Source organism: Pleurodeles waltl, chromosome 4_2 (genome assembly GCF_031143425.1).
Source record: "Pleurodeles waltl isolate 20211129_DDA chromosome 4_2, aPleWal1.hap1.20221129, whole genome shotgun sequence".
In the NCBI taxonomy this organism is placed as follows: Eukaryota; Metazoa; Chordata; class Amphibia; order Caudata; family Salamandridae; genus Pleurodeles; species Pleurodeles waltl.
This window is the reverse complement of record NC_090443.1, coordinates 443372284-443387066: the sequence shown is the minus strand read 5'-3', so window position 1 is coordinate 443387066 and position 14783 is coordinate 443372284. Positions and strand designations below refer to the sequence as shown.

Genomic DNA, 14783 nt, shown 5'->3' with positions numbered 1-14783 from the left:
TCTCCAAATCTGTGTAATTGGGAGGTTAATCCTTGTTCCTCTGTATGGGAACTAGTTTTCGGCTCCGAGGCTGGCTGTTTCGGAACCGAAACCTTTTCAGAAGTCTTTTTAGGCTCTGAAGAAACCTTCTTAGTTTTCGGCGTGGTGTCTCAGTGCCGAAATTCTTCGGTGCCGCTGTCTCTGTGCCGAAGTTTCTCGGAGCCGCTGTCTCAGCTCCGAGGTTGCTGTGTGGCGGTATCTCGACCGGAGTCGGATGACTTCGACACTAGCATGCCCTTTTTCGGTGCCTTGGATGGGTCACCTAGTTTTTGGGTTAAGCCATGGCCTGTTGGTGGTGGCGTCCCCTGGGCTTTTGTAGACTTCTCGTGAGTCATGATTTTCGACGTCTTACTCACGGTTTGGTGTGTTTCTTCGGCGTCGAGTTCTTCCGAATCCGACTCGCGGATGGAGAAAGCTTCTTCTTCCTCCTCGAAGCGTTCTTGACCTGTCGGCGTGGACGCCATTTGCAGTCTCCTGGCTCTTCGGTCTCTCAGCGTCTTCCTCGACCGAAACGCTCGACAGGCTTCACAAGTATCCTCCTTGTGCTCGGGGGACAAGCACAAATTACAGACCAGATGGTGATCCGTATACGGATACTTGTGATGGCATTTTGGGCAGAAGCGGAATGGGGTCCGTTCCATGATCCTTGAAGTCGCACGTGGCCGGGCCAACCAGGCCCGACGGGGGATCGAAAAAAACCCGAAGGGCCACCGGAGCTCTTCAGAATTCGGTGTCGATTTGTTCTAACTAACCCGATACCGAACGCAAACAATACCGACGTTTTTTTCCGAGATTCTAACTAACTTTCCGACCCGAAACACGGAGCGAAAAGGAACACGTCCGAACCCGATGGCGGAAAAAAAACAATCTAAGATGGAGTCGACGCCCATGCGCAATGGACTCGAAATGGGAGGAGTCCCTCGGTCTCGTGACTCGAAAAGACTTCTTCGAAGAAAAACAACTTGTAACACTCCGAGCCCAACACCAGATGGCGGACTGTGCACAGCATGTGTATCTGCAGCTACACATGCCATCGAACCTATGGATATATGTGCAATAGAGTATTAATAGGTTGCCTCAGCTAAGGCCAGAACCAAGTAAAGTAATAACGTCCTCATTCTCATTGCTGGAAGGTGCTACTATTGGTCCTTCTGGAAAACACCCGAGAATACCTCTTATAAGCTTGAATCTCTCCTTGCCTTCAACAAGGAGATGGGTCTACTTAAAACAAGCTGCTGATCTATAGATGACATACGGAAAATGTCACTTACCCAGTGTACATCTGTTTGTGGCATGTTCTGCTGCAGATTCACATGCTTTGCATAGTCCTGCCATCTAGTGATGGGCTCTGACTGTTACAAGTTGTTTTTCTCCGAAAAAGTGTTTGTGAGTCACGGGATCAAGGGACTCCTCCTCTTCGGCTCCACTGCGCATGGGTATCGACTCCATGTTAGATTGTTTTTCCGCAGAGGGTAAGGTAGGAGTGATAGAGTGTAAAGAAAAGAGATGTCCATGCAAATGGAATAGAGATATATATACATATGTACAAATGAATGTTTTAACTTAAACTGCTACAGGCTCCCAGGGAGGCGGGAGGGCGCATGTGAATCTGCAGCGGAACATGCCACAAACAGATGTACACTGGGTAAGTGGCATTTCCCTTTCGATGGCATGTGTAGCTGCAGATACACATGCTATGCGTAGATTACAAAGCAGTTTTGCCTCCATAAGCGGTGGTCAGCCTGTAGGAGTTGAAGTTGTTTGAAATAGTGTTTTTAGTACAGCCTGTCCTACTGTGGCCTGTTGTGTTGCTAACACATCTACACAGTAATGCTTGGTAAATGTATGGGGAGTTGACCAAGTGGCTGTTTTACAGATTTCTGTCATTGGTATATTTCCTAAAAATGCCATTGTTGCTCATTTTTTCCTGGTGGAATGTGCTTTTGGTGTTACTAATAGCTGCCTTTTAGCTTTTAGGTAACATGTTTGGATGCATTTTACTATCCATCTAGCTAGTCCTTGTTTTGAGATAGGATTACCAGTATGTGTTTCTGGAACGCCACAAATAACTGTTTGGTTTTCCTAAATGATTTAGTTCTATCAATGTAATACATTACAGCTCTTTTAATGTCCAATGTATTCAGCGCTCTTTCTGCTACAGAGTCTGGCTGTGGGAAGAAGGCTGGGAGTTCCACTGTTTGACTGATATGAAACGGTGATATCACCTTTGGTAGAAATTTTGGGTTGGTCTAAAGTACCACTTTATGTTTGTGTACTTGTATGAAGGGTTGTTCAATAGTGAAAGCTTGGATGTCACTAACTCTCCTTAATGAAGTAACAGCAACTAGGAATGCAACTTTCCATGTTAAGTATTGAATCTGACATGAATGCATAGGTTCAAATGGTGGGCCCATGAGTCATGTGAGTTCAATATTTAGATTCCACAAAGGCACTGAGGGTGTTCTTGGTGGTATGATGCGTTTTAGTCCTTCCATGAAGGCTTTGATAAACTGGGACTGTAAATAGAGAGGTGTGTTGTATATTTTGCAAATACGCTGAAATAGCTGCGAGATGTATTTTGATGGACGAGAAGCCAAAATTTGCTTTTTGCAGATGAAGCAAGTAACCTACGTCTTATATTGATGCTGAAAGAGGGGCAATCTGTTTAGATTGACAGTAAAACGCAAACCTTTTCCATTTGTTCGCATAACACTGCCTGGTAGTGGGTTTTCTAGCTTGTTTAATTACTTCCATACACTCTGTTGGAAGATGTAGATATCCAAACTCTAAGACTTCAGGAGCCAAATCGCTAGATTGATTATTGCTGGATCTGGATGCCTGATTTGTTGTTTGTTTTGTGTTAACGGATCTGGTCTGTTGGGGAGTTTGATGTGTGGTACTACTGACAGATCTAACAATGTCATGTACCAGGGTTGACGTGCCCACGTTGGTGCTATAAGTATGAGTTTGTTTTGATGCAGTTGTTGAATAGAAATGGAATAAGCGGGAGAGGGGGGGGGAGAGGGGGGAAAGAGTAAGCAAATATCCCTGACCAGTTGATCCATAGAGCATTGCCCTTGGATAGAGGGTGTGGGAACCTGGATGCGCAGTTTCGGCATTTTGCGTTTTCGCTGGTGGCGAATAGGTCTCTGTCTGGCGTTCCCCATTGATGAAAGTATGTCTGAAGCACTTGGAGATTTCCCACTTGTGTGTTTGTTGATGATCTCGGCTGAGAACATCTGTCAACTGGTGGTGTATCCCTGGAATGTATTGTGCTACCAGGTGAATGTTGTTGTGTATTGCTCAATGCCAAATCATTTGTGCTAGAAGGGACAGTTGTGATGAGTGGGTCCCTCCTTGTTTGTTTAGGTAATACATTGTAGTCATGTTGTCTGTTTTGATCAGAATGTGTTTGTGAACGAGAAGAGGTTGAAAGGCTGAGTGCTAGAAATACGGCTAGCAATTCTAGGTGATTTATGTGAAGCGGTTTGTGTTTGATGTCCCATTGTCCTTGAATGTTGTGATTGTTGAGGTGTGCTCCCCATCCAATCATTGATGCATCTGTTGAAAGTGTGGTTTGAGGCACAGGGTCTTGAAATGGCCGCCCTTTGTTTAAATTTGTGGAATTCCACCACTGAAGTGATATGCGTGTTTGGCAGTGTATCAACACTAGATTTTGAAGTTGACCATGTGCCTGTGACCACTGTTTTGCAAGGCAATGTTGTAAGGGCCGCATGTTTAATCTTGCATTTGGGACAATGGCGATGCATGATGCCATCACGCCCAACCGTTTAATTACAAATTTGACTGTGTACTGTTGGTTTGACTGAATATGTGCTAATACATTGTGGAATGTTTGTACCCTTTGTGGACTTGGGCTTGCAAGTGCTGTTTGTGCAGGTTGCAAGTGGGATTTTTTGGTAGTTTAGAGAACCCTAGAGTGTGTAGGGTTTGTATTACATAAAGTGTATGGTTTTGACACTGTGTATGAATGTTGGATTTTATTAGCCAATCGTCCAGATATGGAAAGACATGGATGTGTTGCATTCTTAGGTAGGCTGCAACTACCACAAGGCATTTTGTAAATACTCTGGGAGCTGTTGTTATCCCGAAGGCTAACACTTTGAACTGGTAATGTTCTCCCCGTATTACAAACCTGAAATATTTTCTGTGCGCTGGATGGATGGGTATGTGAAAATAAGCATCCTTGAGGTCTAATATTGCCTTGAAATCTTGTTGTAGCAGAGGGACTGCATCCTTTAGTGTTACCATGTGAAAGTGTTCTGATAGGATGTAAAGATTGAGAGTTCTGAGATCTTGTATTGGCCTCAAGGTTCAATCTTTTGGGGAATAAGGAAGTACAGGGAGTAAACCCCTGTTCCTATCTGATTTTGTGGTACAAGCTCTATGGCTTGTTTGAGTAATAGTGACTGTACTTCTTCTTGCAACATGGATGTGTGTTGGGAGGAGAGTTTGTGTGGTTTTGGAGGTATATCTGGGGGAATTTGTGCCAATTCTATGCAGTAACCATTGCGGATAATAGACAATACCCAGTTGTCTGTTGTAATGGGTAACCAATTTTTGTGGAACGTTTGCAGTCTTCCTCCCACAGGTGGAATGTGATGAGGGAAGAGGTGGAGAGTCATTGTTTTTGCTGTGAGGCTTGTTCTGCTGGCTGATATTTTCCCCTACCTCTGGGGAATTGGCCTTTATAAGTTCCTCGAAACCCACCTCGTTGGTATTGAGGATGGTAAGATGATTTGGATTTTTGTGAGGCGGATGCCTCAGGTGTTTGTGCTCTAAAACCACCCCTGTATTGAGGTTTCCGAAATGAACCTCTGGATTGTGTAGTATACAGAGCACCCATGGCTTTAGCGGTGTGTCTGAGTCTTTCTTCATCTTTTCAATGGCCTGATCAACTTCTGGTCCAAAAAGCTGTTTCTCATTGAATGGCATATTAAGGACAGCCTGCTGGATTTCAGGCTTAAACCCGAAGACCAAAGCCATGCGTGTCTCCGAATAGTAACAGCAGTATTGATTGTCCTAGCTGCTGTGTCTAGGGCTGATCTAATCTGGTTGTTAGTAATGCCTGCCCTTCCTCGACTATTTGCTGTGCCCTCTTTTGTTGGTCTTTGGGGAGATGCTGGATAATATCTTTCATCTCGTCCCAGCGGGCCCTGTCATACCTAGCCAGTAGTGCTTGGGAGTTGCCTATTCTCCACCGATTGGCTGCTTGCGATGCTACTCTTTAGCCAGCAGCATCAACATTTCTGCTCTTCTTTTCTGGTGGTGGTGCATCACCAGATGACTGAGAATTTGCCCTTTTCCTTTGCTGCACTCACAACTGAATCAGGAGGCAGTTTGAGTAATAAATGCCGGGTCAGAGGGAGGTGGTTTATATTTTGTCTCCACGCTGGGAGTGATGATTCTGGCCCTGACTGGCTCTTGAAATATTTGATGTGTGTGCTTTAACATGCCTGGAAGCATGGGAAGGGACTGGTAAGTAGTGTGAGTGGATGTAGGAAGTTGGCTCTGTATGTGCTATTTCAAAGTAAGGAATAGCATGCACAGAGTCCAAGGGTTCCCCTTAGAGGTAAAATAGTGGTAAAAATAGATAATACTAATGCTCTATTTTGTGGTAGTGTGGTCGAGCAGTAGGCTTATCCAAGGAGTAGTGTTAAGCATTTGTTGTACATACACAGACAATAAATGAGGTACACACACTCAGAGACAAATCCAGCCAATAGGTTTTGTTATAGAAAAATATCTTTTCTTAGTTTATTTTAAGAACCACAGGTTCAAATTTAACATGTAATATCTTGTTTGAAAGGTATTGCAGGTAAGTACATTAGGAACTTTGAATCATTTCAATTGCATGTATACTTTTCAAGTTATTCACAAATAGCTATTTCAAAAGTGGACACTTAGTGCAATTTTCACAGTTCCTGGGGGAGGTAAGTTTTTGTTAGTTTTACCAGGTAAGTAAGACACTTACAGGGTTCAGTTCTTGGTCCACGGTAGCCCACCGTTGGGGGTTCAGAGCAACCCCAAAGTCACCACACCAGCAGCTCAGGGCCGGTCAGGTGCAGAGTTCAAAGCGGTGCCCAAAACGCATAGGCTAGAATGGAGAGAAGGGGGTGCCCCGGTTCCGGTCTGCTTGCAGGTAAGTACCCGCGTCTTCGGAGGGCAGACCAGGGGGGTTTTGTAGGGCACCGGGGGGGACACAAGCCCACACAGAAATTTCACCCTCAGCGGCGCGGGGGCGGCCGGGTGCAGTGTAGAAACAAGCGTCGGGTTCGCAATGTTAGTCAATGAGAGATCACGGGATCTCTTCAGCGCTGCAGGCAGGCAAGGGGGGGGGGTTCCTCGGGGAAACCTCCACCTGGGCAAGGGAGAGGGACTCCTGGGGGTCACTTCTCCAGTGAAAGTTCAGTCCTTCAGGTCCTGGGGGCTGCGGGTGCAGGGTCTGTTCCAGGCGTCGGGACTTAGGTTTCAGAGAGTCGCGGTCAGGGGAAGCCTCGGGATTCCCTCTGCAGGCGGCGCTGTGGGGGCGCAGGGGGGACAGGTTTTTGTACTCACAGTATCAGAGTAGTCCTGGGGTCCCTCCTGAGGTGTTGGATCTCCACCAGCCGAGTCGGGGTCGCCGGGTGCAGTGTTGCAAGTCTCACGCTTCTTGCGGGGAGCTTGCAGGGTTCTTTCAAGGCTGCTGGAAACAAAGTTGCAGCCTTTCTTGGAGCAGGTCCGCTGTCCTCGGGAGTTTCTTGTCTTTTCGAAGCAGGGGCAGTCCTCAGAGGATGTCGAGGTCGCTGGTCCCTTTGGAAGGCGTCGCTGGAGCAGGATCTTTGGAAGGCAGGAGACAGGCCGGTGAGTTTCTGGAGCCAAGGCAGTTGTCGTCTTCTGGTCTTCCTCTGCAGGGGTTTTCAGCTGGGCAGTCCTTCTTCTTGTAGTTTGCAGGAATCTAATTTTCTAGGGTTCAGGGTAGCCCTTAAATACTAAATTTAAGGGCGTGTTTAGGTCTGGGGGGTTAGTAGCCAATGGCTACTAGCCCTGAGGGTGGGTACACCCTCTTTGTGCCTCCTCCCAAGGGGAGGGGGTCACAATCCTAACCCTATTGGGGGAATCCTCCATCTGCAAGATGGAGGATTTCTAAAAGTTAGAGTCACCTCAGCTCAGGACACCTTAGGGGCTGTCCTGACTGGCCAGTGACTCCTCCTTGTTATTCTCATTATTTTCTCTGGCCTTGCCGCCAAAAGTGGGGGCCGGGCCGGAGGGGGCGGGCAACTCCACTAGCTGGAGTGTCCTGCGGTGCTGTGACAAAGGGGTGAGCCTTTGAGGCTCACCACCAGGTGTTACAGCTCCTGCCTGGGGGAGGTGTTAGCATCTCCACCCAGTGCAGGCTTTGTTACTGGCCTCAGAGTGACAAAGGCACTCTCCCCATGGGGCCAGCAACATGTCTCTAGTGTGGCAGGCTGCTGGAACTAGTCAGCCTACACAGATAGTCGGTTAAGTTTCAGGGGGCACCTCTAAGGTGCCCTCTGGGGTGTATTTTGCAATAAAATGTACACTGGCATCAGTGTGCATTTATTGTGCTGAGAAGTTTGATACCAAACTTCCCAGTTTTCAGTGTAGCCATTATGGTGCTGTGGAGTTCGTGTTTGACAAACTCCCAGACCATATACTCTTATGGCTACCCTGCACTTACAATGTCTAAGGTTTTGTTTAGACACTGTAGGGGTACCATGCTCATGCACTGGTACCCTCACCTATGGTATAGTGCACCCTGCCTTAGGGCTGTAAGGCCTGCTAGAGGGGTGTCTTACCTATACTGCATAGGCAGTGAGAGGCTGGCATGGCACCCTGAGGGGAGTGCCATGTCGACTTACTCGTTTTGTCCTCACTAGCACACACAAGCTGGCAAGCAGTGTGTCTGTGCTGAGTGAGAGGTCTCCAGGGTGGCATAAGACATGCTGCAGCCCTTAGAGACCTTCCTTGGCATCAGGGCCCTTGGTACTAGAAGTACCAGTTACAAGGGACTTATCTGGATGCCAGGGTCTGCCAATTGTGGATACAATGGTACATTTTAGGTGAAAGAACACTGGTGCTGGGGCCTGGTTAGCAGGGTCCCAGCACACTTCTCAGTCAAGTCAGCATCAGTATCAGGCAAAAAGTGGGGGGTAACTGCAACAGGGAGCCATTTCTTTACAGTGGAGGATAATGTATTAAAGAGAAAAACATCCTCAAAAGGCTTGGTGTGCATGGCGACATTGTGGTATGATGTCGCCCTAGCCAGAACTTGAGTGTATCCAGTGCTATCTTCTGGTGGTGATGGTTTGGAAGGATAGCAGTCTGGGGTGTTATCCAGAATGGGATCTGGATCATAGAGATTCCATGGATCGACATTGTCCTGTTGTGAATCTACAGAATGTACAGGAGACTGTGCAGGTGTAGGAGTAGTAGGTGGAGAGACAAGCAGGTGAGGAGAACGAGGAGGAGACTGATGAGGTGAAAATTGTGGAGGTGGAGATTTTTGCTTAGGCCTTGGCACTTTAGCTGGTGGCTGATCAGTGTCCAATTTTCCTTGAAAGGCTAGCTTCCTCTTAGTCTTCAGAGGAGGTGCAGTTATAATCTTGTCAGTGTCTTTATGAATATGAATTCTGGCCTGCCTTTCATCAATGTCCTCCATTTGTGCGAGTTCCTCCGAAAATCTATGGCTTTCTTTAGGTTGTTTCGAAAGTCATGCTGCTCTGTGTAGCCAGGTCTTTTTGGCTCCGAAGCCGGTTTCTCGATATCGAAAGGCCGGGAGTGGATGTTGGCCTTGACTCCGAAAGTGATTTTCGAGGCTTCGAATCGATGGGTCGGTGTTTGCCTGTTTCGGAGCCAGTGCTTCGGCTCGAGTCCGAAGGCTTCGGTGGCGTGGCCTTTCTCGGTGCCGAAGTTGTTGCTTGTTCACCGGAGGTCTTTTTGCGGGTCGAGCCTTGGCCTTCTGGCAGTGGCGTTTCCGAGGCCTTATGTTTGGGCTTGGATTGGACTGGGGCCGGCGTACTTACGTGCTGTCCTGCCATGACCGGTCTGTCCTCCTCGGACTCCTGCTTGGAATTGGACCCTCGGACGGAGACTGCGGTGTGCATAATCTCCTTTGCCTCCACGTCTAGATGTTCGGTGCTTCTCGACGCCATTTCCAACCATAGCGCTCCTCTGTCTCTTAGTCTTCTTCGAGCGGAAGGATCTGCAGGCCTCACAAGTATCCTCTTGATGGTCTGGAGATAGACAAAGATTATAGACGAGATGTTGGTCTGTATATGGGAACTTGGCGTGGCACCGAGGACAGAAGCGAAATGGGGTCCGGTCCATGAGGCTTCCACGCAGTCGGCCCAACCAGGCCTGAGTTGGGCGCGGGTTCCCCGAAGGGCGAGTAAAGAAGTTGGATCCGACTGTACCGAAGTGTCGTTGAGGGATGATCGAAACAATACCGACGAATTAGAGAGTTTTTAGAACTTTTCCGACTCAAACTACCGGAGCGAAAAGACACACGTCCGAACCCGATGGCGGAAAGAAAACAATCTAACATGGAGTCGATGCCCATGCGCAATGGAGCCGAAAAGGAGGGGGTCACTCGATCCCGTGACTCGAAAACACTTCTTCGAAGAAAAACAACTTGTAACAATCCGAGCCCAACACTAGATGGCAGGACTATGCATAGCATGTGTATCTGCAACTACACATGCCATCGAACAGATAGTTATTACCTCTAGTCCATCTATCTTTACAGAGTAAATAACACCACAATTGTAGAAAACCTAAAGCAGAGAGGGAAAGAGCCATGATTTAGGCAATAGGTCCTTTGCACTCCTTCGCAGGACTTCATTTGACTCGTACCATGGAGTGCACTTGTGCTCGGTACGGACCTCAAAAAGATGGAGGAGCAGAATAAAATACTAGTATAATAAAATAACTGGATATGCAGCAAATCGCTGAAGAGAATTACAATCTTTCTTCCTACAGTAAACATAGAACAGGTGATAGTTTACCAAACAAAACAGACATAGCTTTTTAAAAGGGGGGAGAGATGTACAAGTATAAGCTGTCTGTGCTGGTGACAAACAAGCAAACTATGTCTTGACAGGAGTTCCAGAAAGAAGAGAAACATGGAGTACACAGAAGCACTTCTCACGCTACACTATTCAGCAGAAAGCAGGAAAATGGCAGGGGTATGCAGAAGAATAGGGATGTTATTGTAGCTACTTAAGACAAAGGCATGGAGTGAGGGTGCACAATGTTTTGGTTTAAACAGGTTGGAGGTACATTTTCTGGTTTCATCTAGATGGCAGGTCCTCACCACTGTCAGCAATAGGTGAAAGATTGGATGTAAAATTCACTTAAGAAACAGACACAAGCACTCTAGCGCAGGGAAACTTGGGGGCACAAATACTGGGATAATGGACCACAGCGAAGTAATTAAGTAATGGGGAGATATAATTAGGTTACAATCAATAAAATTGGTTTTGTGGGTACATGGGGCCACAGTTACGAAAGGAAGGGCAGTTTTGTAGTGGCAAAGAAGGGGGACAAGAGGATCAGAACAAAAATAGTGGATTCTTAAGGCATGTCAAATCCAAGAAATGGTGGCACAGCAATTCAAGCCGATGACAAAAAGCAAGTTAGTTAAGTAAAAAATTCTCCTGGCAAAACAGAAAACATGAGACAAACAGGGAAAGTTTAGACAAAGTTTGTGCAAAGAAAAGGGGCAAGCTAAGAATGTACAGAAATACGGACCAGGTCAGTCTATGGACCTAATGTAGGGGCAGGACAGGCTAAACCAGGGCTCTGAAAGTGGCATTCCAGGCCAAAGCAGGGACGAGGAGGATGGATGGGCAGGCGCAGCCAGGACCCAGAATGTGGGCAGGCCGGTTCCCAGCAAACGAGGCATGGCAATCAAGACAAGTAGGAGGCACTGGGTGCAGAACGCAATCACATTTCAAGAAACCAGGAAAAATCTAATAGGCGGAGCAAGCAAATTTGCCATGTAACAAAATAGGACAAGCAAGTTATCGGACAAAAACAAGCAAACCAAAAAGGATGCGAGTAGAAAGCACTGAAGCTGATAAAGTGGGACAAGCAAGAAAAACTGCAAGCCACAATGGTGAAAGAAATAAAACTGATTGAATGGCTGGAAGGTGGAACAAGAAAAAAGCAAGAGATGGGCAAAAGTGGAACAAGCGTACTAGCCTAATGACTGCTCAATATATCAGGGAGTCTGATCGTCAGGTTGAAGAAAAAAAAAAAGAAAAGAAAAAAAAAACACACATTGGGGTGGGGATGACACAGCTAATAAAAAGGCAGATGTGTTTGAGGGCCAGAGACCATCATTTCTAGGTGGAAGGACTGTCAGACAACACAAAAGGGAAAGAAAATCTAATATGTACAACTGAGGAAAACAGCTAGATAAGCATTCTTACCAGAGAGATGCCCAAACTCCACACATCTGCTCGAATATCATAGTCTGGCTTTGTAGGATCAGGTGGGTCTATCCTCTCTGGCTGCAAAAGGAACAAGAGGCCAACATACATAATTAACGTTTGAAGTAAAGGAGAAGCAAGTGTCTGTCTATGGGCAAGGACAATGTTGCAAACTGTTATTCTACTATGCAAGTGTGCTCTACTTCCACTATGCCTGGATTATCATGCAAGCAAAGAAAATGGTTTAGACAAACATATGCTACTCACCACTCTTTTTAAAACATCATACAACTCCATAGGACCCCCCCAGATGCTGAATATACTCAGTGTAAGCTATTTTTGTTTGTTCATGTTTTTTGAGGGACAAATGCTACTACACAAAAAAAGTCCACAATTTCTGTCTTTACGTCGGTTCCCACCAGCTGCATCTCACTTTGTCTGCATAGCAAGGTTGAATATCTACTGCAGTCTCCTTTTTTTAGGCAGTAAGTCCAAGCAATACTTTTCCACTAGGCAATAATTTTCAATTCGTTGAGCCATTTAGTTCAACGGCTCAACATCAAAAACAATATCACCACCGTAGGTAAGTTCCCCTTTTGGCACTCCCCCCCCACCCCCCATTTGCCTGATATTTGATGCTAACTTGATTGACTGTGTGCTGGGATCCTTCTAACCAGGCCCCAGCATCTGTTTCTTTCCCTAAACTGACAGTTTCCACAATTGGCATACCTCTGGCACACAGCTACACCCTTGTGAAAGGTACCAAGGACCCTGTGGTCAGAGATGGTCCTCAAGGCTGCAGCATGTATTATGCCACCCTAGGGGACCCCTCACCAAACACATGCACACTGCCATTGCAGATTGTGTGTTGGTAGGAAGAAAAAGGTAAAGTCAACATGGCATTCATCTCTGGGTGCCATGCCCACAAACCACTGTCTGTGGCATTGGTAAGTCACCCCTCTAGCATGCCTTGCAGTCCTAAGGCAGGGTGCACTATACCACAGGTGAGGGCATAGCTGCATAAGCGATATGCCCCTACAGTGTTTTAAGTCCATTCTTAGGCCCTATAAGTGCAGTGTGGCTATACCGAGTACATGGGCAGGGAGTTTGTCATTACAAACTCCACAGCTCCTTGATGGCTTCACTGAATGCTGGGAAATTTTGTATCAAGCTTCTCAGCTCAATAAACCCACACTGATGCCAGTGTTGGATTTACTGTAAAATGCACGCAGAGGGCATCTTAGGGATGCCCCCCGAAATTCACCCAACTCTAGTGGGTGGTTGACCGGTCTATGACAGCCTGCCAATACCAGATGAGTTTCTGACCCCAGGCGGTGAGAGACTTTGTGCTCTTAGGAGTCAAGAATAACGCCCGCTCTAAGTGGATGTGCTTCACACCTCCCCCTGCAGGCGGGTACTCCAGCTAGTGGAGATGCCTGCCCCCTGTACCAGGCCCTACTTTTGGTGGCAGGTCAGGTGGGAAAATTAGAAAAACCCAGGAGGCGAGTCCACCCCAGCTGGGACCACCCTTAGGGTGCCCAGAGCTGAGGTGAAGCCCTCCAAGCAGAATCCTCCATCTTGCTTTGACGGGCGATAGCCAATAGGGTTCAATCAATCAATCAATCATTCATTCATTTGTAGAGCGTGCTACTCACCCACGAGGGTCTGAAGGCTCTTTTTGGGGGGGGGGGGGGGGGGAAGGGAGGGAAGGGTGGCGGCACAGGGGAGATGCTACTGCTCGAACAGCCAGGTCTTGAGGTGTTTCCTGAAGGTCAGCAGGTCCTGGGTCTGTCGTAGGTGGATGGGGAGGGTGTTGCTGTAGGTGGATGGGGAAGGTCTTGCCGGCGAGGTGGGAGAACGATCTGCTGCCGGCTGTAGTTCCATGCATGCAAGGAACGGTGGCGAGGGCAAGGTTGGCGGAGCGGAGTTGACGGTTGGGAGTGTAGAAGGTGAGTCGTTCGTTGAGGTAAGCAGGGCCAGCATTTTGGAGTTCTTTGTGGGCGTGGGGGAGGAGCTCGAAGGTGATCCTCTTGTTGACGGGGAGCCAGTGTAGGTCTCTCAGGTGGGCTGAGATGTGGTGGCGGCGTGGGATGTCAAGGATGAGGCGTGCAGAGGCATTCCGTATACGTTACAGTCTTTTCTGGAGCTTGGCCATGGTTCCAGCTTAAAGAGCGTTGCCGTAGTCCAGTCTGCTGCGGACGAGGGCCTGGGTGACCGTCCTTCTGGTTTCTGTGGGGATCCACCTGAAGATCTTGCGGAGCATGCGGAGGGTGTTGAAGCAGGAAGATGAGACGGCGTTGACTTGCTGGGTCATGGTGAGCGAAGAGTCCAAGATGAATACTAGGTTGCATGCGTGGTCGGTGGGCGTCGGTGCGGTTCCTAGAGTGGCTAGCCCACAGGAGTCGTCCCAGGCGGAGGGGTTGGAGTAGAGGATGAGGATCTCCGTTTTGTCTGAGTTCAGTTTAAGGCGGCTGCTCTCCATCCAGCTGGCAATGGCCTTCATTCCGTCGTGGAGGTTGGTTTTGGCAGTGAAGGGGTCCTTGGTGAGTGAGAGGATCAGCTGGGTGTCATTGGCGTAGGAGACGATGTTGAGGTTGTGTGTTCGGACGATATTGGCGAGCGGTGCCATGTAGACGTTGAGAAGGGTTGGGCTGAGGGAGCACCCTTCAGGAACGCCGCAGATGGTCTCAGTGGCTTCAGATAGGAAGGAAGGGAGGCGGACTCACTGGGTTCTGCTGGAGAGGAAGGAAGTAATCCAGTCCAGGGCTTTGTGCAGATACCTCCGTCGTGGAGGAGTGTGTGCGTAGGGTGTGTTGGCAGACGGTGTTGAAGGCAGCCGAGAGGTCTAGGAGGATAAGGGCCGCAGTTTCGCCTCTGTCTAGCATGGTCCTGATGTCGTCGGTGGCGGCGATGTGGGCGGTCTTGGTGCTGTGGTTGCTATGGAAACCGGATTGAGATATGTCCAGAGTGCTATTGCCTTCAAGGAAGTGGATTAATTGACCGTTGACTATCTTCTCAATGATCTTCTCCAGGAATGTGCCCCCTCCCCAAAGGGAGCGGGCACAGGAAGGGTGTAGCCACCCTCAGGGTCAGGAGCCATTGGGTACGACCCTCTGACTTCTGTAACTCCCCTAAATCTAATATTTAGGGGCACCCCTGAACCCTGCTCTTCAGATTCCTGCCGACCTGAAAGACGACGAAAGACTGAAGACCTGCACCAGCAGAGAAGACTCCAGACGGCAAATGACTTGAAACTGCAGACAGGCTGGTAGGGCTGGGATCAAGACT

General features: G+C 48.0%; 1 protein-coding gene across 4 annotated transcripts in view; it reads right to left on the bottom strand.

Annotated features, from left to right (window-relative positions):
- Positions 1–14783, bottom strand: part of MAP2K7 (mitogen-activated protein kinase kinase 7) — a 160947-nt gene that overhangs the window by 74536 nt on the left and 71628 nt on the right. For all 4 annotated transcript variants that reach the window (XM_069231731.1, XM_069231733.1, XM_069231734.1 and 1 more), the window contains one exon: positions 11496–11576. In XM_069231731.1, the coding sequence (XP_069087832.1) occupies positions 11496–11576 (81 nt within the window). The remainder of the gene's footprint in view (positions 1–11495; positions 11577–14783) is intronic.